We start from the raw sequence: 22028 nt of genomic DNA, 5'->3' as shown, positions 1-22028 counted from the left end.
ACGCTTCTTGACAGCCTGTTTGGATTGGTTTGCTGGGGCAAACCTGATGTGTTGGTGGCCCTTGGTGGCACAGACCTGAGAGCAGGATAAGAATGGGGAAATGTCCCGCTGCAATCTCTCAGAAGTAATTAATGACCTTAATAGTTAAGTTTTTGAATTTTCATTACAGATGACCTTAGACCCAAATCGCTCAGCAGTTGCATTGTGTGCTGATTCCTCAGGGGATTGATGCTCCCGTTGCAATATGAACAGTGGGCCATGGCTAATTGAAATTCTGTTGATAGCCCTTGTGTGTTTTTGTGTTGCTATGTGATAGAATAATTCTAATGGTGTTCTAGCTTGCACCTCCATAAAGTCACGTATCTGGTCCTGCCTCTTAATGTGGTCTTATTTAAGATAAAACACTAAAGAGGGACAGATACTCTATACAGCTTTCTTACCAGACAACAAGCAGGAGCCAATAATTGATCAATCTTCAAAAACTCTATTGATTTATGTAGTTATTGTCAAGCAGCATGACACAACTAAATTAGGCAAGCATTCAAGCATTCACAAAGAGTAGTGAGAAGCCAGTGAGCTTCATGCTTCCACATGGAGAAAGGGGCTATTCCTGGTCACAGAATGAAGCTGAGTCAGGTAAGCCTGCCTTGGCGGATGTAGGGATGGAAGGGAGAGTCAGTTCTAGCATCTGCCTTCTGTCCCAGCCTCTGCTTGGGACTGAGGACCGTGGGGACCAGCTTGTTTTTCCTGGATTTCCCGAATGCAAATTGCACTGACCTCAGTTATCAACACAGTGAGGTGCAAGTGGTTAAGGAAGCAATGTGTGCTGAAAGCTCTCCAGCCCTAGGCTGGCCTGACAACCCCTCTGAGCTCCCTACCTATACAGAAATGTGGGAAAGACGGAACTCTTGCACTTTGGGCTTTAGGGAACTTCGGAGGGGAACCCTGGCTCACCTTCCTCAGCTTGCCTGGTCCATGTTACTCTCACACAGTGGCCATCCAGAGCTGTCTTTGAATGTATGTCTAGGTGCCTTTAATTGCTGCCCAGACCCTAAAACCCCAGGGACTGTGAGAAAAGCCAGCCTGTGTGTTTTCCAGGGGCTTTGCTGAGGTGCTAATTATGCTCTTAACAAAGTTTTACAATCAAACAGTGAGAGGATTGTTGATTTCTTTCTTCCTTCTTCCTCCTTTTTGGCTTTTGGCCCCATTCCTAAGTATGCTTCATAAAACTCATCTTGTTCTCTGGCTGGTCACCCGGCCGCTGTGCTGTGCTGTTGGCAACCCAACAGAGCCGTGGCTTCCAGGGAGGGCCAGCCGCAGGGAGCTGGCTGGGGGCGGCTGCTCCACACAGCGTGGAGCTGACAGGGACTCTTCTCCATGCCTTCCCTTGCCTCCCCTCTCTCCTGGTCTCTGCCTCTTTTTCTCTTCCTTCCCTCCCCACCTCCATTCCCACCTCCCCTCCCCTTCTCCCCTCCTCTCTGTTTTTATTTATCTTGGGAGAGAAGAACATATTTTTTTTTCTTTTTTCATTTTTTTTCTGAAGGATTGGGATTTGTGATGAATATGAGCCTATCTGAGCCTTAAAGACAGGCATAGACTTTTTGATGTGATGTGCTCCACTCGAGCCCTTCTTAGTTCATGTTCCAGAGGAAAAGACCTACATGGGCATGTCTCACAACTTCCTGGTGGGTTATTCTTTCATGTGGGATACCATTGCCTGGGGTAAGCACGCTGCACTAGTGTGAATGAAAAAGATACACGCTTAGAAGGCAGGAGAGCATCTGGCTGTCAGTCAGCGTTCCGGTGGGTGGAAATCTGTGTGAAGGAGGTTCACTGGATGGACATATCCATTCCTGAGTTATGAGAAGCCATATTTTTTCCTCATTCACCAGATGACTGGTACTAGCTCATGATTTAGCTCTTTAGTCACTCTGAAGGTTCACACAGACCAGAACACTGGACTGCTACCACATACTGGCCTCAGGTACAGGTCAGGGCCAGGATTACCGCCATTGTTAGACATTATAGCTCCTTAACTTTAAGTAAAATTTTAACAGTAAACAAACTCAGCTACCTGGATAATGGCCGGAAATTTCCCATCCCAATGATCATGGCACAGATCACTTGGAATGCGCATCCACCTGACCGGGAAATTCTTAGGTTTTGTTGTGGTTGTTGTTTTTCACCATGGATAGTGCATCTTTCCATTGGTTTATGTAACTCTTGAAGATGCCGTGTTTCTGGGAGTTCAAGATAAAGCCTGACACCCTGCTCCCCAATTTTCATCTTGTTTTCTTCATGGAGTTACTCACTCTTGAGGCCCTATGTAACTGGTCTCATCAGGACAGTTTCAGTCAGCAGGTGTGTTCTTTCCTGAAAAGACAGTTTAAATTCTATGTCTATTCCAAGTTTTGTTTGTCACGTGACTCAAAATGTTTAAGAGGCTTTTTAGTGGTAAAGCTTTCTTGTTCTCATGAGCTTATGATGTTATATTTTATTATATGTTCCCCAATTAAATGTTCAAAACGTCAGGATCTCCACTAGGCATAGAGCTGGGCTTCCAATCAACATGTGAAATGTAAGCTTTTGGGTGAAACAAAGATATTAAAAATTGACTCTATGAAGCACAGACTCTTCTTTCATAGCTCGTGGAAACCGTAAAAGTCAAGGAGCCCCGGAAGTTATCTTTCCAGGTAAAAGACATGACCGAGTCTAAGTAACATGTGTACCCCAATCCAAGAAAATTACATTTTGAAAACAAAATCTTTATTTGAACACATCATTTTAAAACCATAACCTTTTAAATTCACACTTAATGTATCTGATTTCTTTCAGTAACTTCACACGAAACAAGCTGACGAGTTTGTCTAGGAAGCATTTCCGCCACCTTGACTTGTCTGAGCTGTAAGTAATGATTTTGTTTGGCATTTGTGAGGAAATTTTCAAAAGAAAGGATAATTAAGTATTTTTTTTTTTAAATGAGTACTATTGCAAGTTTATGTTGCATCCAAGTTCTTGAAAAATGATTTCTTTAGTCTTGTCCCAACTGGGTGATTAAAATCCCAATCTCAATGATATGTCATTATGCTCAGTTGATGTTGTTTTTACAAAAATAATTTATTTTCTAATAGAAGGAAAAGAGAAAAAAACATCAGGGAGTTTTGTGTTAAAGTGGCTTTATATTTCATCTCATCTGTGTCCTGTTTTATCCAAGCGCCCAAATAAAGCAAGTTCATCAAAGAGGAAATTACAGTGGATAAAATCCATCCAGCTTTGTCTGTCAGCCTCAGCCCAGTGTAGGCCTGGGTGTGGCCAACCATGGAGGAGAGGTTTTTCCCCACCCCGACCCTCTCTTGAGCTGTTCTTTTTAGTCCACCACTATGCTCAGTGTTTATCCTTATGTCCCAGTTTCCTCTTCTGTGAAATGGTAGGAGAAACATTGAGATGTGTTGCTGACTAACAGCTAATACCTCCGTTGGTGCTCAGTTCTTGGTGTAATCACCACAAGGCAAACATGAACAGCCACTATTGCTGTGAGGAGGTGCTTGAGGGATTCCCCAAGGCAGGCATGGGGCTGGAAGGACAGGCCTTGGAGGTTAGGAAGAAACATTAGCATAAACCACTTAAAAACATCTGTTCTCAGTATTTATTTTCTTCTCTGGGAAAGTCAGGAATGTGGGGTGGGGCAGGAGTCATCACACATCAAAAGCGGAAGGGCGACTTGAGGGTTCTTAGTGAAGCTTCACAGCTCAGAGCAGAGGAAGTGGGTTCTAGGGCCACTGCCCAGTCTGCTCCCAGACACCAAGAGCTGGGCCTGGGCCTGGGCCTGGGCCCTGTTCCCGTCTGGGGTGGTTCCTGTCCTCTCCTTGCTGTTACTCCAGACACTGATGGGGCTAAGAGGTGGCTTGGGCTCTGAGTAGCAGGATGAAGTCCCCTAGAGAAGGAGCCATAATGGAGCCCGAGCCTCCAAGGCTGAAACGTGAGGTTGCCCATGAGCATGTGAGCCAGGTATATCAAGGCTGGCATGTGCACATCTGAGTGCTGGCTGCCCCAAGCAGGGAGCCCCTTGCTACTTCCACAGAGACAGTCTGGGCACAACTTACATGGGGTTTGGATCAATTTTTTCCTTCAACCAATAGGAAACCATACTGCCAGAAATAGCTATGCCCAGCAGAGCTGGAAGGCAGGTCTGATTTCTGAGGTATAGTGTATGTTGGGGGGGGGGGGGTTTGGGGGAGTGAGAGTGGAGCAGAGACAGTGGAGGGAGGTTAGGACTTTGGTCTAGCAGACTGGAGAAGAGACTAGGGGGTGATGGCATGGTCCTCAGATTAACGCCAGAAGAAGGAGTGCCCATTGGATTAGGTGCTCAAGATGAGACACACACAGCATCTTCCTATAAAGAGGGTCCTTTGCTATGCTCAAGCACGTCATGCAGACAGGAGGTTTCCCCTAGTGGAGAGGTCACAACTGTACAAGCAGGAAGGGGCTACGTGATGAAAGTCTTGACAACTGGCAATTATTTGGAATAAACTGAACTTCAGGGAGTTGAAGCACTAGTGTTTATTTCCTTAAGTTATTTTAAGTTGACATTAGTTATATATTTCTTTGGGGTACAGTATATTTGACATTTTCATGTAGTATATAAGGATATATATATATATCTTATACACTGGTATACTGATTATATATATATATATTATATAAAATTTCAAATATTCAATGCTCAAAATACTTTCTTCTACATCTTTTGCAGTATAAATTACTGTTTAACATAGTAAGCCTACTATACTGTAGAGTGCTGTGACAGTCTCCATCACCCTTCCCACTACTCTTCCCAGCCAGGTTAATTGGCTCCACATGTGAGAGGGGCCATGTGTCGTGTGTCTTTTTGTTCTTTTGGCATTTCTAACACAGGAAGAGATTTGACACCTCAAAGGCAGGCATGTGGTACAGAGCAAGGTGCTCCATGTAAAGGTGTTGGGGGCCACTGCATAAAATCTCCTGGATGAATTAAAAATTAGAGTTCTTCTTTTCAGTTCATGTTTCAAAATCCTACCAGCAGCATTGCTCAGCAACTCATTCAACAGGTGCTAACTATGTGGGGGTTACCTGCCAGAGTGAAGGAGAGAAAGTTGTGTCTAGGATTCCATCCTTCAGTGGGAGAGGTGGGTGCCTAAGCAAACCAGTGCAACCATCATGTGAAGAGAGAAAGGAGCCAGCTCTCCGCCAGTGCTGTGTGGCCATGTGTACATCCTGGGTTCATAAATGAAGCATCCTTTCCATTTTTTCTCACTCAGCTTATTTGATTACAGCCTGATTTTAGAAAGACTTTGGCTATTTATGTACTCAGAACTCTAGGAAATAGCTTGGGTGACTTGAGTTTGAGCCAATGGTGGGTCTTTTCCATCTCCTATTCTATGTGTCATATCATCAAATCCTATTTTGATATTGGTGGGATACTTGGAGATGAGCAAGCAGATACAAATTAAACCAGTCTACCATGACCACATTTCCCCCTCAAGAAACTCACAGAAAAGTCTCCTGGGACCTCTGAGATTCTTAGAACACAATCAGAAAACCACAGGAGTAAACGATGCTGCAAAGCCAGGTCCTGTCCTCAGGAAATCTTAAGTATTGTGGTTAGCGCCAGGCAGAGTCTATGTAACGATTGAAAATGGCCTCATTTAAAGGTTCATTATCATAAATGGAATTCATCTTAAATAGGCCACTGAGCATTATAAATAGCACTAAAGATTTTTTCCCTGTGGTTTTTGTTTTCCTCTTGACCACTTCCTCTTTCACCCACTGTAGTACTAGCATCCAGACAGCATGGCTGAGGTCTTTTTGCACACCCTCCTTCAGTAGACTGCACAGCTCAGCCTGGGGAGTCCAGCATATCATCCTCTGAAAGCCTCACTGGGTTGAGGATGTGCATATGTGTTCTCTATCTTCCTTCCATCCAGCTTATGCCCTCAACTTTCTTGCCTGAATGAAAAGGACTCTGGTTGCATAACACAGAAAGGCAAGAAAGACAGCCTCCTAGGTCTTGCACCTCAGCCTTGGATCCCTATCTTTAATTTCATTTTAAATGGAGACACAATGGTCCTGCTCCCCCACTGAAGAGAGAACTCTTAAGTCTCTAACCTGGTCAGAAATAGGTGTATTAATGCTTCTAAAATATTACCACTGACATCTTCTTTTAAGTACAAGAACAGCACCTTCCCCTATCATGAGATGCTCTCTGTCATAGCTGTGTTTGTTCAAATCTGTTTTCCTACACGTTCTGCAAAGTTTCGCATCTCTTTGCTGTCTTTAGCCTCTACAGTTTTGTTTGCACATAACAGTAGCAAGTAGTTATTAGATAATGGAGTGAATAATAAGTACTGTCACGCCGTGAACGTGGGTATGACTTTCAAAGGTTGACGGCTAAGGAGCCTTCCTCCTGTAGTTGTTCATAAATGCTAGTGAAGCTGAAATTTGAGTGGGAGCCTGATCAGGTTGCATTTCTGTTCTGTAGGATCCTGGTGGGCAATCCATTCACATGTTCCTGTGACATTATGTGGATCAAGACTCTCCAAGAGACTAAATCCAGCCCAGACACTCAGGATTTGTACTGCCTCAATGAAAGCAGCAAGAATACCCCCCTGGCAAACCTGCAGATACCCAATTGTGGTAATTTATTTTTAAATCAATGGGTTCTAGTTGCTGTTAATTATTCTAATTGCCTTGGTATGGTAGTGAGTCTGGGAAGAAAACCACTACCCAGACTTCAGAGTGTGTTGTGATGTCTCTGGTGAATCAGACATTTATGTGCAGTGCGGAGAAGCCAGCCCGGAGCACCTTCAGTGAATATTCTTTCCAAGTAGAACATCACTTCTGAATGGCTGACATTGAAGAACATAGAGAAAAAAGTAGACTGTTAATTCCCCTGTTGATTTGTCTGTCAGTCCATCTACCATCCATCCATCCACCTACCCACTCTCCCAGAAAATATCCCAGGTCACATGCACACTTGATTGGCAAGTAGGTCACATGGAGGGAAGGATCTCAGGATGCAGAGAGAGTCCCACAGCTGAAGCAGACAGTCCCAACCTGCAGTCCCTTCGGCTTGCCTTGCTGTCCCACACTGGGGTCTCTTGTGCTGTGCCCAGCTGTGCTTCCACCTGCTTGTCCCTGTGTCTGGGCTCAGGCTCTCTCCTGCCACCTCCCATTTCCCCCAGCATTTCCCTGTGGAGAGTTTAAAAGGACACCTTAGGACAAAACCCAGCTCTCAGTGGGAGCTAATGTCCCACAAGGAGGAAAATCAGAGTCATGGCTAGGATTTTATGATCCTGTGACTTATTTCTATAATACCTACGTGTGGGTGTTATTTCTTCATCAAAATTTTAATCAGTCCAACAGTTGGCAAGTTCACAAACAATTCTCTTTGCTCTTGCCTGGTGGCTGGTGACAAAGCAGGAAATTATGTAGCACCTGATTTGTGTCCACAGGCATGTGTGTTAACTGTTTACCTTCAGAAGGCCCTGTTTGAAGTCCCACTTTTATTAAGAACAGCACTGCTGCTGTTTACTCTTGGTGAGGATTTAATAATGATAGTAAAACAATAAGTGCTCGCTGCTGACTCTGAAGGGCCTTAGAAGACATCACTCATCCGTCACACAGATTTCCATGTTGCAGGTGGAGTCTTCTGTTCTCATTGTGAGGAAATTGCGTTTTGTTCTCTTCCCAGCTCCCCTCGACCTTCCTTACCAGCCAACCTTAAAAAAAAAAAAAAAAAACAAAAAAAAAAAAAAAAAAAACAAACAAAAAAACCCAGCACACCAAATATCTCTTAGTGTGTATCTGTTCCCAACTGATAAGAGAGAGCTGAGAGACGCTGCCTAGAGGGACAAGAGAGTCACTGTTGAGTCACCTGGCCACTCGGCTGCTCACACCCAAATCCACGTAGCTGTTTTGGCTTTCTGATCCAGGAAACACGGAAGAGAGGCCATGGGACACAGGCTCTTGTCCCATGAGCTGCCTCCAGATGGGTGTTTGCTTTGTCCTTGTCTGACACCAACTCTCTCTTACCAATCTTAAAACATGGCCGCCTGGTCCTGACATGGGTTCAGAGCTCACCCATCATTGGCATGGTTGACCATTGAGATATGAATAGAAGAAATGTTCAAAGTAAACAGATACTTATTTTTCTTAGTCTACTTTTGCTATTTTTCATTTCTTTCGTTTTTCTACATAATTCTTAATGAATTATGTGTTTGAGAGTAACGTTTTCACACACACCCCTCCCCCTTGCCAGGGAGCTGAGGTTGATTGATATACTAGGACTAAAAGGTCACATTTGTAATCCATTTCGGTGTTATCAGTGCTTGTTAAAGCAACATTTGGGGCTGTGTCAGTAAATTTGCATACTTAGTTGTCAGTCAATTTTCTGCAGAATTTATTTTGTACTTTCCTTATTCATTTGTGTTTTTCAAGATGTTTTTATTTATCTGAAATTGCAGAGGTAATTTTGTCATAAAAAGTATTTCCTGTACTCTATAAAAACACACTTTTTAAAATTTATAATCGTTTTAAGTAAGTAGTGACAGACCCATTAGACTCTAACTATTGCAGAGCATTTGTGGTCAAATGTATCTTAATTACACTAAGTGTTTCATACTGATGGCTATTTGGCTTATTTCCCATTTTAAAGAAAGGTTTTTATTTTTATTTATTTTTTAATTAAAAATTTTATTTGTATATATGTTTGTGCCTGAATATATGTGCACCACAGGCATGCAGTATCCACAGGGGCCAGAAGAAGGCGTCTGACCCCCTGGAACTGAAATCACAGATTGTTGTGAGCTACCACATACATGTGTGTTGGGGACTGAACCCAGTCCTAAGAAGAGCAGCCAGTGCTCTTAACTGCTAAGCCACCTCTCCAGCCTCAATTCTCGTATTATTACTATCATAGTGTTCCCACAATCCTTCTTCATGCTCCTGTAAATGTTCTTCTAGAAGACATCACAGAGAGCTGAACTTTTATAAGATGTGTGTCATTAAAGTCTACTATACCCTTACCACTCTAGCAAGTTGTGTAGCCTGATATCAGCAAACTTCTTAGTTTATCTCTTAAAAGTGACTCCTGGCCTTTGAGCTTGTCTTTTCTTGATTATTAAGTATTCTTCAGTGTATAGTGAACTGTTTTATGACTTGGTGAATGCACCTCTTTCTATACTTTCCTTAATTCTCTGTAGCATTTCCCCTTTTCTTTCATTTATTCTCATCTTTAGTTTCTGTTTTTTAATTGTTTTAATGTTATAAAGTATACTTCTGGGTTTTTTTGACAAAATAATAAATCCAAAACACTTGTAACATATATTTCCACATGCATTTTCTGCAAGTGTCTAGAGTTTATAATACTAAAAAGGAAAAAATACTTATATTTTTTCACCCATTTCTTAGTGTTTTATCATCTTAAATTTTGTTTTTATTTTTTTCTGTTTAAAAGAAAATGTTTACAAGCTACTGACTAATGATTGTATTGGGTTTCATGTATTGCCACTTATTAGAAGAAAACACTCACAATTATCAGAAGATACAAATGGCATGATTTCCTAGATGTGTAACAACAACAAAAGCATTAGGAGATAAATAATGTACTTTGAAAAATGCCTATAAAGGTGAATTAATAGGTAATTCAGCAATACATCGGAAAGGCTATAACCTATGGGTTTTTACTTAAGAAACTAGAACTATTTCTTTCCATACCATCATAGGTGTGTGTTCCTGTTGAAATGGCAGAGAAGAGACACCAAATACATTTATAACACTGAGACACACATGAGTAAACCACGGGGAAACAGTTGGGAAGATGATAATGATGCTCAGTGGAAGTTTTTAAAGGTTTAAAAATGTATTTTAAGGTTTTCACTGGTGCATATTTATTGTACATGCTACTGGGCTACCTAAGGACATTTTCAATCAATTTATGATGTGCTTTGAGTGCATTCGCTCTGCACCCCCATGCCCCTTTTCAACCCTCCTGTCCTCTAGTATGTACCTTTTGTTTCCTTAAACAACTGTGTTTCTATATTTATGTCATATATGTGATTTTATGTATCTTTGCAAAATCCAGGACCTGCAAGTGAGAGAAAACCTGAGACACTTGTCTTTCTGAGACTGGCTTGATTCACCTAACAGATTATTGGTCAGTTGATGTGGATGACATAACTTCATTCTTCTGTGTGTCTGGAAAGCAGGCCATGCTGTCTTGATTCATTCCCCATCTGTGAGCACCTAGGTGTGTTCTGTAACATAACTATTGTGAGTAGAGCTGCAGTGAACATGGCTGAGCTGCAGCTGTGTCTGACTTGGAGTCCTTATGTGAATACCTAGGAGTGGTTGGGCTTGGTTATACGGTGGTTCTAATTTTTGATTTTCTGATGAGTCTTCACAGCTATTTCCACAGTGGTTGGACCACTTTACATGCCCTCTGTCAGTGCCTGAGGGTTCCCTTTTGCTCATACCCTCAACAGTATTTGTTAGTATGTGTTTTCTTAATGTCTATGATTCTTGCTGGGGCAAGGTAGAGGTTTTTAGTTTTCACTCATCTGATGGTGAGTGAGGTTGAACATTTTTTCATCCTACCACTTTGCTGGAAATACTTACCAGCTCTAAGAATTTTCTGATGAAGTCTTCAGTGTCTCATGTATCTTACATCTTCTAAAATTAGAAATATTTCAGCTCTTCCTTTCTCATTAGTATCTTCTCTATTTCCTTTTCTTGTCTTATTGCTTCAGCTAGTACTTCAAGCACAACATTAAGTAAGAATGGAGATAATGAGCACTCTTACTGTGCTAATGAGAATGGTTCAGATTTCCCTCCATTTGGTTTGTTACATATAGCCTTTAGTGTGCTGGGATTTGTTTTTCCTATTCCTAGCTTCTTTGGGGCTTTTGTTATAAAGCCATGCTGGATTTTGTCAAAAGCCTTTTCTGTGTCTATGATGATCATGAAATTTCTGTCCTTGAGTCTCTTTCTGTGATGTATTATGCTTACTGATTTGTAAATGTTGAGCTATCCTTGTGCCATTGGAATGAAGTCAACTTGATCATGGTGAATGGACTTTTTGGTGTGTGCATGTATTTGGTTTGCAAGTTTTCTCCTGATCATCCTTGCAACTATGATCATCAGATAAATTACCATATAATTTTCTTTTTGTTGCTGTGTCTTTATTTGGTTTTGATATCAGTAATACTGTTTTCCTAAAAAGTATCTGTGAAAGGATGACCAGTCTTTTATTGAGAACAAGATAATCAAGTCCTCTAACCTCACTGTATTGGGATCTGTCTGCCATTACATCTAGTAGTACTTGTTTTAACTGGGTGCACTATGTTCACTGTACTCTGTGTTTTGAATGGCAATGTGTTCTTCATGGGTTAATTGTTCCCCATGTCAGTATGAACTGACCTTTGTATCTTATGGCTGGTTTTGATTTGAATCTAATTTGTCACATATCAGAACACTGACAGTTGCTTGTTTCTTAGTTCCATTTGCTTGGAATTCCTTTCCCAGCCTTTCACCCTAAAGTTGACCCCTTCTTTGATGAAGATATACACTCTTGGAGGCAACAACTAAAGAGGTCACTTTTCAGTTGAGTCTGCTGGACTGTGTCTTTTGATTGGGGTAATTGACACAATTGATATTTATAGTTATTGAAAGGTATGTATTGAATCCTGTCTTTTTTTTTATAGTACTTGGGGTTTTGTATGTCTCCCCTGTGTAACTGCTGTTCCTGCGGTTTGTTCTTACCTATAGCTTGCTGGAAATATTTATCTTACTCTTTAGCCCGGAGGAGTCTTTAACCTGTCTTCTCTAGGGCTGACTAAGAGGTCATGAATTCCTTTAGCTTGTTTTTATCATGGAAAGTTTTTCTTTCTCCTTCAATTATGAGAGATTGTTTTGCTGGGTGTGAGAATCTGGGTTAGCAATCATTGGCTTTCAGAGACTGGAAATATATTGTGCTAAATTTTTAGGTTTAGAAAACTTTAAAACCTACCTACTCTTTAAGGTTTCTGCTGAGGATGTTCTGTTCAGGTGAGTCAGCCTTTATATTTGACTGGGTATTTCTTACTGCTTTCAATATGCTTTCTTTGTTTTACATATTTAGTGTTTTAACTATAAATTGCTGGTCTTATCTATTCTCAGTGCTTCCTGTGCTAGGGTTGGCATTTCTTTCAACAGATTTGTGTGTGTGTGTGTGTGTGTGTGTGTGTGTGTGTGTGTTCTATCCTAGGACTTGCACATCTAGAATTAGTTTATTGATTTGCCCTTCCTTCCTTCCTTTTTTTCTTTCCTTCTTATCTTTTAAAATTCAACTCACTATCCTTCTTTTGGTGGATGCATTTACTATGTTCAGGAGAGGACTAAGTCATAGTAGAGTCTAGGTGTCATTCTCCTCTGTGGGATTGGTACTTAGGGCCAGCAACTGTTTCTCCTGAGTGTCAGGTACTGCCCTGGGAGCAGTGGGGCTCCCTATCCCTGTGGACACCTTAGGCTTCCTCTCTGAGCCCCCAGCTCCCCTCACCGTAGAATTATAGTTGTAGAATTCCCTGCAAGCCCATAGACCTAATCCCAGGCCAGATTCAGCCCCCACCACAGTTTCCACTGCTCCTGTATATCTGTGGGCCTTACCATGTGTCAGCCCAGGTCTCCCCTCTGGGTCTGCAAGTTACACGTGGCATGGCATGTGATTGGACATCAGAGGACAGTTTATGGGAGTCAATTGTCTCCTGCCAGAGGGAATCTGAGCAATCTCACCAGTCCCAAATCATCTTATTCTTAGAATGAAATGTTTGTGGTGTTGAAGAGGGGCCCTGTTATGAGAGGGTTGACATTTTTCTTTTCTTGGCTGGACTGGGAGGGTGGGGGTGTCTAGTGTGGCAGTTACACTTTCAACCCTGTATTCAGCTCAATCTTAGGGCCACCCTGAATTTCCAGTGACATGCCTGTCCTTATTGAATTGAAGAGGGTCCCATTTCTTCTCTTCCTATGACTTTGTACTGATTAGTCAAGCCAGGGGCAGGGGTAAGAGTTTAGCACCATTACTATTAACAGTCAAATGACCAACAGTATTTGCGGAGGGTCCCCACCTGCAATGATGACCATCCTTTTATTCATGCTGTGACTGCACAACCCCTTTAAGCTTCAGAAAAACCATCAGATGTGAGGTGGCAGGTACATTCTTGCAATTTCCACGTTAGCTGGATAAGGTGGTGCAGTGGACCAGCTTTCTGAGGAACTGAAATGGATCCTACAAATGGATCCTAACTCAGATGGGTTGTGTTGATATGGATTTTGTGGGGGTGGGGCAGGATCAAGGAAGGTCCTCTCTATGCTGCTCAAGCTGGCTTCTTACAGCAATCCTTCTGCCTTATCCTCTTGAGTTCTAGAGTGGCAGATATGAGCCACTAATACCAGCTTCTTTTAGTGTTTTAAATAAAATTATTTTAAATATTTTCTGTTCAATTTCTGCACACCGCATCAGTCTTTTTTAATAGAAGCTTTTCAATAATTTCTTCTGGCTAATTGGATTTGTACTTTAAATTTTAAATACTACAATTATGGCTTAATATTATCTAGAAGGAGGCTTCTTCAGAAAGCAATGATCTGTTCTAGGTAAAGGGTAAAGTTAGGAAAGGTGGTATTTCTCTGGGTTATATCAAAACAGCCCCTCAGATGAGTCTGCTAACAAGCAATTGCTGTAAGAGTGACTGTAAATGGGCAGATTTGCTTGCTGCTGTGGATGCTCTAAAACACCCCTGGACGGAAATCACACCTGCCTTTGGCTTCTTTGTTATTCATAGTAACAATTTCCATTTTCAATTTTTCCCAAACTTAGTGTAAGTACTCCTTAAAACATCATCCACAAAGTAAGGACAGGTGGTGATGAAGGTTGGGAACGATCCATGCACGCCTGGAAGAGAGGCCTTGCTCCCTGGACTGACTGATGTCAATGATTTGTTTCTATGATTTACTTTCAGCTTCAGCTACAGTTTGTAGTAGCACATCTCTGCTTAGTGCATAGCAGGACACACCTTCTTTTGTTCGCTTGAAACTCAGTTGGTAATGGTTCTGCATTGTCAGCATTCATAGATTAAAAGGGAAAGCTGTTCTGATGCTCAGTGTGGAATCTCGATCAGCAAAGCATCTGAAGATGGAAAGAAAACACTTCTGCTTCTGTATCTTGTTTTGTTTGCTTTCACTTTATTAGAGATTAGTTTTTGTTTTTGAAAATGAAGCAAAGCCCACTGTGGTCAGTGCTTTTCTTTATCCTTTTTAGAATGTCAAACAAGGCTGCTGAAACTCTTGTTTCTAAGTTATCTGGCAGTTGTCACTTCTATACCATGACTCACAAAAGCTTAAATGTGTAACTTCCAGCTTGAGCTTAGGAACATGCATTTTTAATTTTCTGTCTTTTTTTTTTTTTTTTTTTTTTGCAGCATGATGTAAGCAGTTACATCTAAACAGATCAATCTTACTATGCTGGCTTCTTTCCTGTGCACATATCTCTTCATCTATCTATCTATCTATCTATCTATCTATCTATCTATCTATCTAACTACCTATCTGTATGTTTTGTTTGGTATCAAACTGGAAAGTATGCCCCAAAGATAGAGGAAGGTCCAGATTGTTTTTTTCTAAAGTAGAATTCTATGGGTTCTTTATGCACAGAGAGAAGGGGGCGGGGAGGAGCAGCTGGAGAGATGGCTCAGTGATTAAGAGCACCAGCTGCTCTTCAAGAGGTCCTGGGTTTGATTCCTGGCACACACATGATGGTTCACAGGCATTTGCAGAAGATCTGATGGCCTCTTCTGGCATCCATGGGCACTGTGTGCACACGGTGCACATACATACACTCAGGCAGATCACCCATAAACATAAAACAAAGTAAATTGATACAATTTTTAAAAGAAAGGAGAGAAAAAAGATAAAATATAGACAAAATCCTAACTTACTGGGCTGGTTTTATACCTGTGAATGATAAGCTAACATCAAATAAACAGAGCTCAGAACTGCTGGACAAGCTGACAAGGCACACCAGCATGTCTTCACAGTGAATAGCGATAAATACAACAGGACTTTCTAGTTAATAATCCAAATGAGCAGAGACGTGATTTTCTCCTTTATCAGAAATGTGCAACCTATGCATTCTGGGCCAGTGGCTGAGGACCCTAGACTTCCCATTCAGATCTTAAGAGTCGCGTGCCATCGCTGGGTGGAGCGGAGCCCATCAGATCTAAGGAGGCAGCCAATCATGCACTGGTGAAAGCTGTGGGCAGATATGGGGGTCAGCAATGGTTAACAAGCATCTGTTTAGTTTCAACACTTGCTCAGCTTTAGTTTCCTCACTGGGAAATACAGACATTAATGTATTCTTGGGTGTGTGGGGTGACTGCAGGAGAGTACTGGAGACAGTGCATTTTAAGAATCTCACAGAGGACGGTCATTGCTGTTACTCACTATCATCAAAATGAATCGGCTGCTTTCAAGGATTTGGCATCTGGATTGAAAAATTTTAAACTGGATTTAAATATTTTATATTGTGTCAAATTGCTTCAAAGAAACTGACAAGATCACAGTTCCAACAGTCTCATACTTAAGTCACCTGTGGAGATACAGGCGCAATGGTGGCTCATGTTTTGTTATTTCTCAGAGAAAGACATCTGAGGGTTGTTATATGGTAAGACATACAATCACCCAGTTTTCTATAGCTCTCTCTTTCTCCTTTGCTACTTTTAATCTTACATTTGTCTCTGCCTCATGCCCCCATCCCTACCACACATGCATGGGCATCTTAAGGTATTAAATTCTCCCAGAACACACTTTGTGGAAATTTTGGTCGAAGAGATTCAGGCCCCTGTTGAGTTTAGGAATAACAGTTGTAGAAACAAAAGCCTAGTAAACAATTGTCTAACACCCTTTGTCTAAACCCCTTCTACTCAAACTGTGGTCTGCGGGATGAGGAGAATGTTAGAGACCCAAACTCTCTGTGTTCAACCCATACTGCCTGGGGAAGAGGCTTTGTTTTTGACAAGGTCCCTCATTTTTGACAAGCTGTTTTTCTGTCCAGTTTACAAGGCAGGTGAGCATTTCTTTTCTGAACAAATCCAGGTCAAGAGCATCCACATGGAGGTATTCATCTGCTGGGGACGGTGGCTATTTCTCATCTCCAGTGAGGTTCTCCTCGCAGAAGGGAGATGGCCTAGTGTTTGCAATCAGGTCTATCACAGTGTGTTAGCAGCTTTTGGAAGCGTTGTTGGGCTTTGCTGTGTGCTTGTGCTTATTTCAAATCTTATTAAGCCAGGAAGTAGTGCCTGGCAAGTGGTTTATCCCGCCTTGGCGATCCATGCTTCCCAATTCATTTTTATTGTGCTAATTAAGCCTCAAGTGATATTTCAAGTACAGATTGTTTTTTCCATTATTGGGTCTTGGCCAGCACATCAAAGCTGGAGACAGGTGCTCACTCATTTGCAGGAGACTTTACATTTAAAAGATCTAAGCTTGGCCAATTTTGCACAGATTTTTTTGGAAACTCCTATGACAGGGCAAGACGATTAGTTTATAATAAGGAGACTCATTCTTCCTTCGCAAAATAGGCACAGAACTCTTTTCAAATGAACCAGATTCTCAGATCATGGATAAGATATAGTATGCATGGTCTGTGCAAAGATGAGTGTGTGCAATGTACTGTAGTGGTGAAGGCCCTTTATTTTAGATTCAAATCTCAGTCTACATTGACTTGGGCAGCTTTGAAAGATGTGCTTGACTTTTATAATACTTACAGACTCCATTAATTAAACAAGTACAAAGTATATGTCTTCAAGGTTATGTATAAGGATTCAATAACACTGTAGACATAAGAATGTTTACTTTAATGAGCACCCAGCAAATGCTGCTATTGCTTCTACTGTAAATAAATGTCTTCAGGGCCGTTAGTCATCTAAACTGATGTTTGAAAAGAAATACTAAACCAGACTTTATGGGAATAATTAAGATTATGATGCAGCATATCCTACCAAAGGCCACTTGACCATTTCTCTGCTCAGCATATCTAAAATAACAAATGTACTTTTAAAGGGGAGCACACATCCCAAAGCTTTGTAGTTGGGGTACCTAAAAGGACATCTTTAGGCTCCATGATTAGGATGGGGCTATGGGAGGGAGTGGCATCTTTGGAACACATTTGGCTCCCAAGGTCACCCTAGAGGCAGTAAATACATCTGTAAATACAGGAAAATGGAGCCAACAAATACCAGAAGGTATTAGCTGAGAAAGCAAAGGGATGTCTAGTAACTGTCAGAATGTTGGTTACCAAGTGGTGCACAGAGAAACCCAAGGGAAATTGGGACTTGTGCATTGAGTGTAGGTGACACCATGACAGACAGTGGCTGAAAGCCTGCTGTGTATTCACAGTCAACATGCTTTTTGCTCTGTGTGGTTCAGGTGATGGGACCCTCTTTCCTCAGGAGAAAACTAGAGATGCAGTCTATAAAGAGAATAAAACAAAGATTTTGAGGAGTTCCAGGTAGATTTGAGGATATGGCATTCATAGAAAACATGATGGATTTACATTTTTTTTTTATATTTATAGACTTTTTCCTCATTGAAACAGGGCATTGGGAGAATGTCCAAATCCTTCCATTGGGCTGAGTAATTGGAATGGTCTCTTTTTCAAAATGATATGAAGATAACTAGATAGATTCTATGGGTTTTAGATAGTTCAGCTCTTAATACGGTTTACATATCATGGTAAAATTTATTTCCTCAGTAGATAATGTAACTTCACAGCATGTGGAAAGATGGAGCTGTGCTGAGTCTGGAGTAGGCAGGTGGGAAAGGTTGGGGCACAGATGGGCATAGTCTCCAGTTCTCTCCTGGCAGGAGAGCAGCAGGTAATTCTACAACTAAAAACCCAACAAATAGGAGTACAAGCATAATATTTAGTGGGGTGGAGATCAATAGTAAAGAAATGCAAGTAGATGAAATGGGTGTTTCTGGGAACAGGAAGCAGTGCCTTCCGGGTGGGGCTGGACTACTCCTCACACAATAGCTTGAGTAGTTTTAATAACAGGTTTTATATGATTATAGACTCTTTAAATGACAAGGCTACTTGTTAGGCTAAAAATAAAGAAAACATGTACTTTTAAGAAGTTGCCTGGACCACACCACCAACTTTAATGGTATTCTGCCTTGACCTACTTCCTAATTCACACAGTTCGTACAAATGAGGTTTAGTATCTAAGGCCTGGGTTTTGTTTTCTGTGCTTTCTCTTAACCATTGTTGTGTGCTTTGTTGCCTTGTGAAACTTGGGATAGCCTGGGCCTCTTTGAAACCACCAAAATATCTAATATTCCTCTCTATTGGATGCTTTTGGGAAGGGTGCATTCCAAGAAGGTTTCAGAAGTCCCTGAAAGCCGGATTTTTATTAGAGTGTCCTCTCCCAGTGGTCAGAACACTATGAGACACACTATGTACAAATATTGTGTGGTGTGATGTCGATACTAAAGAACAGGGTCTTAGCCAGTGAGGGCTGGCTAAGAACGAAGGGTTTGTGTATCATACATGGCAGTCTGGCTGCTGGCAAATAGGTGCGTTAATTATAATTTAATAGTGATTGCAGATGAGCTGCCTTTTCTGACCGCCAAGATGCTTCTTAGACAACGTTCTATCACAGTCCTGTGAGGCTTGGCTATTGGGGTGATCATAGTCCCTCCAAATAGTCCTCATACCAAGTAGGGGGGCTGCTTTGATTGGCAGGACCAACACATTGTTAGTCCTCCAAGCCCTGCTTTAGGAAAAGGTTACTGTGATTCTTGGTGGTGAAAGGCAGTGTGTACATCTGGGAGGAGAGATGCCTGAAGAAGTGAAAATAGCAGGAATTAAAATAAAAACTGTCTAGCTCTTGAAATATCAGGTATAAAAACCACACCACTGAAATGCTAAAAAATATGTGTAATGTTCACAATTTGCCCTAACAACAAATACATTTAAGGGTTTTTAAGTTTTAAAATAAAGAATTTTTCATTGTGATAAGGATTCATATAACTTCTCATCATTAGTATGAACAAGATAGTCAATTTAATTAATAATAATTAACTCTAACTTGACGTGGAAAATTCTAACACGGTTATAGTTTGAGTTTCATACTTGAGAAATCTTTCAAACTAGTTTTCCTTGACAGTCTGATTCTCCCGAACTCTAGGTCTGACGGTAGGTTTCTAGACTTAAAGGAGTTACTGGGGCGGGGATAGGGGAGGGCGGGACTTCTGTGAACACGTAGGTGGTCTCTCCATTTGATTCTGGCTCTAACTGTTCCTGTGTATTTCTGTGTGCTTTTCTGTTTTGTAGGTCTGCCATCTGCACGTCTGGCTGCCCCTAACCTCACCGTGGAGGAAGGAAACTCCATCACACTTTCCTGCAGTGTGGCGGGTGACCCACTCCCCACCCTGTACTGGGATGTTGGGAATTTGGTTTCCAAACACATGGTAAGGCTTGTGTTTAGTTCTGTCTCGTAGTGTGACAATGGGCAGATCGTATTGAGCATACTGATGACCATTCTCTTAGATTCCTTTTTGTTGCTGTGATAAAAGGCCCAGACAAACGTGACTTAAAGGAGAAAGCGTTCATTGGGTGCTCAGTTCCAGGTTCCAATCCATCATAGCTGGGAAGTCACAGCCTCAGGAGCTTGGAGGAGCTGGTCACATTAAGTTCACAGTCAGCAGCAGGGGACAGTGAATTAATGCATGCATATATCAACTCATTTCTTTTTTTTTTTTTTTTACCAGTTCAGAATCAAAGTAGTATGACCTGCATTACTCACTTTTAGGGTAGATAATTCCACTGTAATTAATCTGGTTAAGAAAATCTCTCACAGGTTCATCTAACCCAGACAGTTCTTCTTTGAGATTCCCTTCCCTGGTGACCCTGCATTGTCAAGTTGCTGGTCTTTACCAACCATCAAAACCACCCAATATTTTATGGGCCCACATGTAGGCATTTGAAATAAATTTTTGATGTCATTTATTCTCTATTTATCCTTAGTTAGACAAGGCTAATTTAGGATTACATTTTAGTTATCTGTACACATCAGATTGGAGGAGAGCCTTCAGATAATAATGCGTTCTGTGTCATTCTGAGCACAGATGGGACAGTTCTGTAGTCTTTGCCCTTGGAGGAAGGTGGGTAAGAATTCAGGAACTCAGTCAAACTCAACATGGAGCAATTGAAATCCAGAACAAGAGAATATCTTACCGTTACTTGAGTCTGGTACCTGCAAGAAAGCGTGTGTAAGAGAGTGTGTTTAAGTGTGTATATATATATGTGTGTGTGTGTGTGTGTGTGTGTGTTGTATGTAAAAGTGTGTAAGTGTGTATGGTGTGTGCAATAGAGTGTGTAAGTATATGTATGTACATGTGGTGTGTGTGAATGGTGTGTATAAGTGTGTGTGTGATGTGTGTAAGTGTGTATAAGTGTGTGTGTGTGTGTGTGTGTGTGTGTGTGTGTGTGTGTGTGTACTCCATTTCAGGAAGAAAAGTTGATGCTTTGGGATCAGTTCTAATCAAGATTTCCTTTGTCTGTTATTTGTAGAATGAAACGAGCTACACGCAGGGCTCCTTAAGGATAACGAACATTTCATCTGATGACAGTGGGAAGCAAATCTCTTGTGTGGCAGAAAACCTCGTAGGAGAAGATCAAGATTCTGTGAACCTCACTGTGCATTGTACGTAGTGAGAGCAGTGTGTGCTTTCCACAGGTTGTGACTGTGGTGTCCTGCCTTTGTCACTGGCGTAGTCACTGGCTCCTGAAGTTGGGGACACAAGAGTGTATTCCAGGCTTTTGTGTGTGCTTAACTAGGGATGTCAGCCCCTGGTGCTCGTCCTGAGGAGTCTGTGTAGAGACCACTCGCTTGTGCTCAGTTCCCCCAAGCATAAGGTGCTGCATACATTTAAAGTCAGATAATTGCCAGGCTGTTTTTCAAGCTTAAATTAGACCTCAGACATTTCAGGAATTAAAACATGGACATTTAGAATCTAGTAAAATTGGACCACTATAATTCTGCACATCTAAAAGTGTATTTGATATTCAGCAGCAGCAGAAGTTATAAGGTTTTCATACTCCATGCTGGTCAATCAGTGACAATAGCAACATTCACTGTGTTGATTAGTCTGATACATTTTAGCGTGTGTTCCATGGGATCAGAGATTCAAAGAACATTTCCAAAGTCATTTTCAAATATAGTGATTTTATAGCTATTTTAATTATTTAAGGAAGAATTGCTAATGAAAAAAGTGTCTCTCATTATTTATGATGAATCCACATAATATTAAGATGTGTGTGTGTGTGTGTGTGTGTGTGTGTGTGTGTATGTGTGTGCGTGTGTGTGCCTGAACAAAGCCAGAGTAAACATCAACTGAACACTTCCTACCACAGAGTCTGGCTGTGTTCTGTGAGTCGTGTGTGGAGTGGGGCAAGTTGCTCTCTGAGGCTCCTGGTAGGGAGTTAAATCAGTCAGATGATACAAAATGGTTGACCTAGAGTACTGATTGTGGGTTTTCTTAAATTAAATGATGGTTAAATAAAAGCCCTTCTTAATGACCCAGAACTCAATGGGGAGGATTCTGAGCCTTCTGGTGCTATTAACTCTTTCTCTTTTCATTTAGTTGCACCAACTATCACATTTCTCGAATCTCCAACCTCAGACCACCACTGGTGCATCCCATTCACTGTGAGAGGCAACCCCAAGCCAGCACTTCAGTGGTTCTACAATGGGGCAATACTGAATGAATCCAAATACATCTGTACTAAAATTCATGTTACCAATCACACGGAGTACCACGGCTGCCTCCAGCTAGATAATCCCACTCATATGAATAATGGAGACTACACTCTAATGGCCAAGAACGAGTATGGAAAGGATGAGAGACAGATCTCTGCTCACTTCATGGGCCGACCTGGAATCGATTATGGTGAGTACCTGAAG

At 41.5% G+C, this 22028-nt stretch overlaps 1 protein-coding gene across 2 annotated transcripts in view; it reads left to right on the top strand.

The window, feature by feature from the left end:
* Positions 1–22028, top strand: part of Ntrk2 (neurotrophic receptor tyrosine kinase 2) — a 341393-nt gene that overhangs the window by 34464 nt on the left and 284901 nt on the right. For both annotated transcript variants that reach the window (XM_059262791.1, XM_059262792.1), the window contains exons 5-9: positions 2836–2904; positions 6518–6672; positions 19397–19533; positions 20636–20768; positions 21709–22014. In XM_059262791.1, the coding sequence (XP_059118774.1) occupies positions 2836–2904; positions 6518–6672; positions 19397–19533; positions 20636–20768; positions 21709–22014 (800 nt within the window). The remainder of the gene's footprint in view (positions 1–2835; positions 2905–6517; positions 6673–19396; positions 19534–20635; positions 20769–21708; positions 22015–22028) is intronic.

The sequence above is a fragment of the Peromyscus eremicus genome, chromosome 5 (genome assembly GCF_949786415.1).
Source record: "Peromyscus eremicus chromosome 5, PerEre_H2_v1, whole genome shotgun sequence".
Taxonomy (NCBI): Eukaryota; Metazoa; Chordata; class Mammalia; order Rodentia; family Cricetidae; genus Peromyscus; species Peromyscus eremicus.
This window is presented reverse-complemented; position numbering and strand designations above follow the sequence as displayed.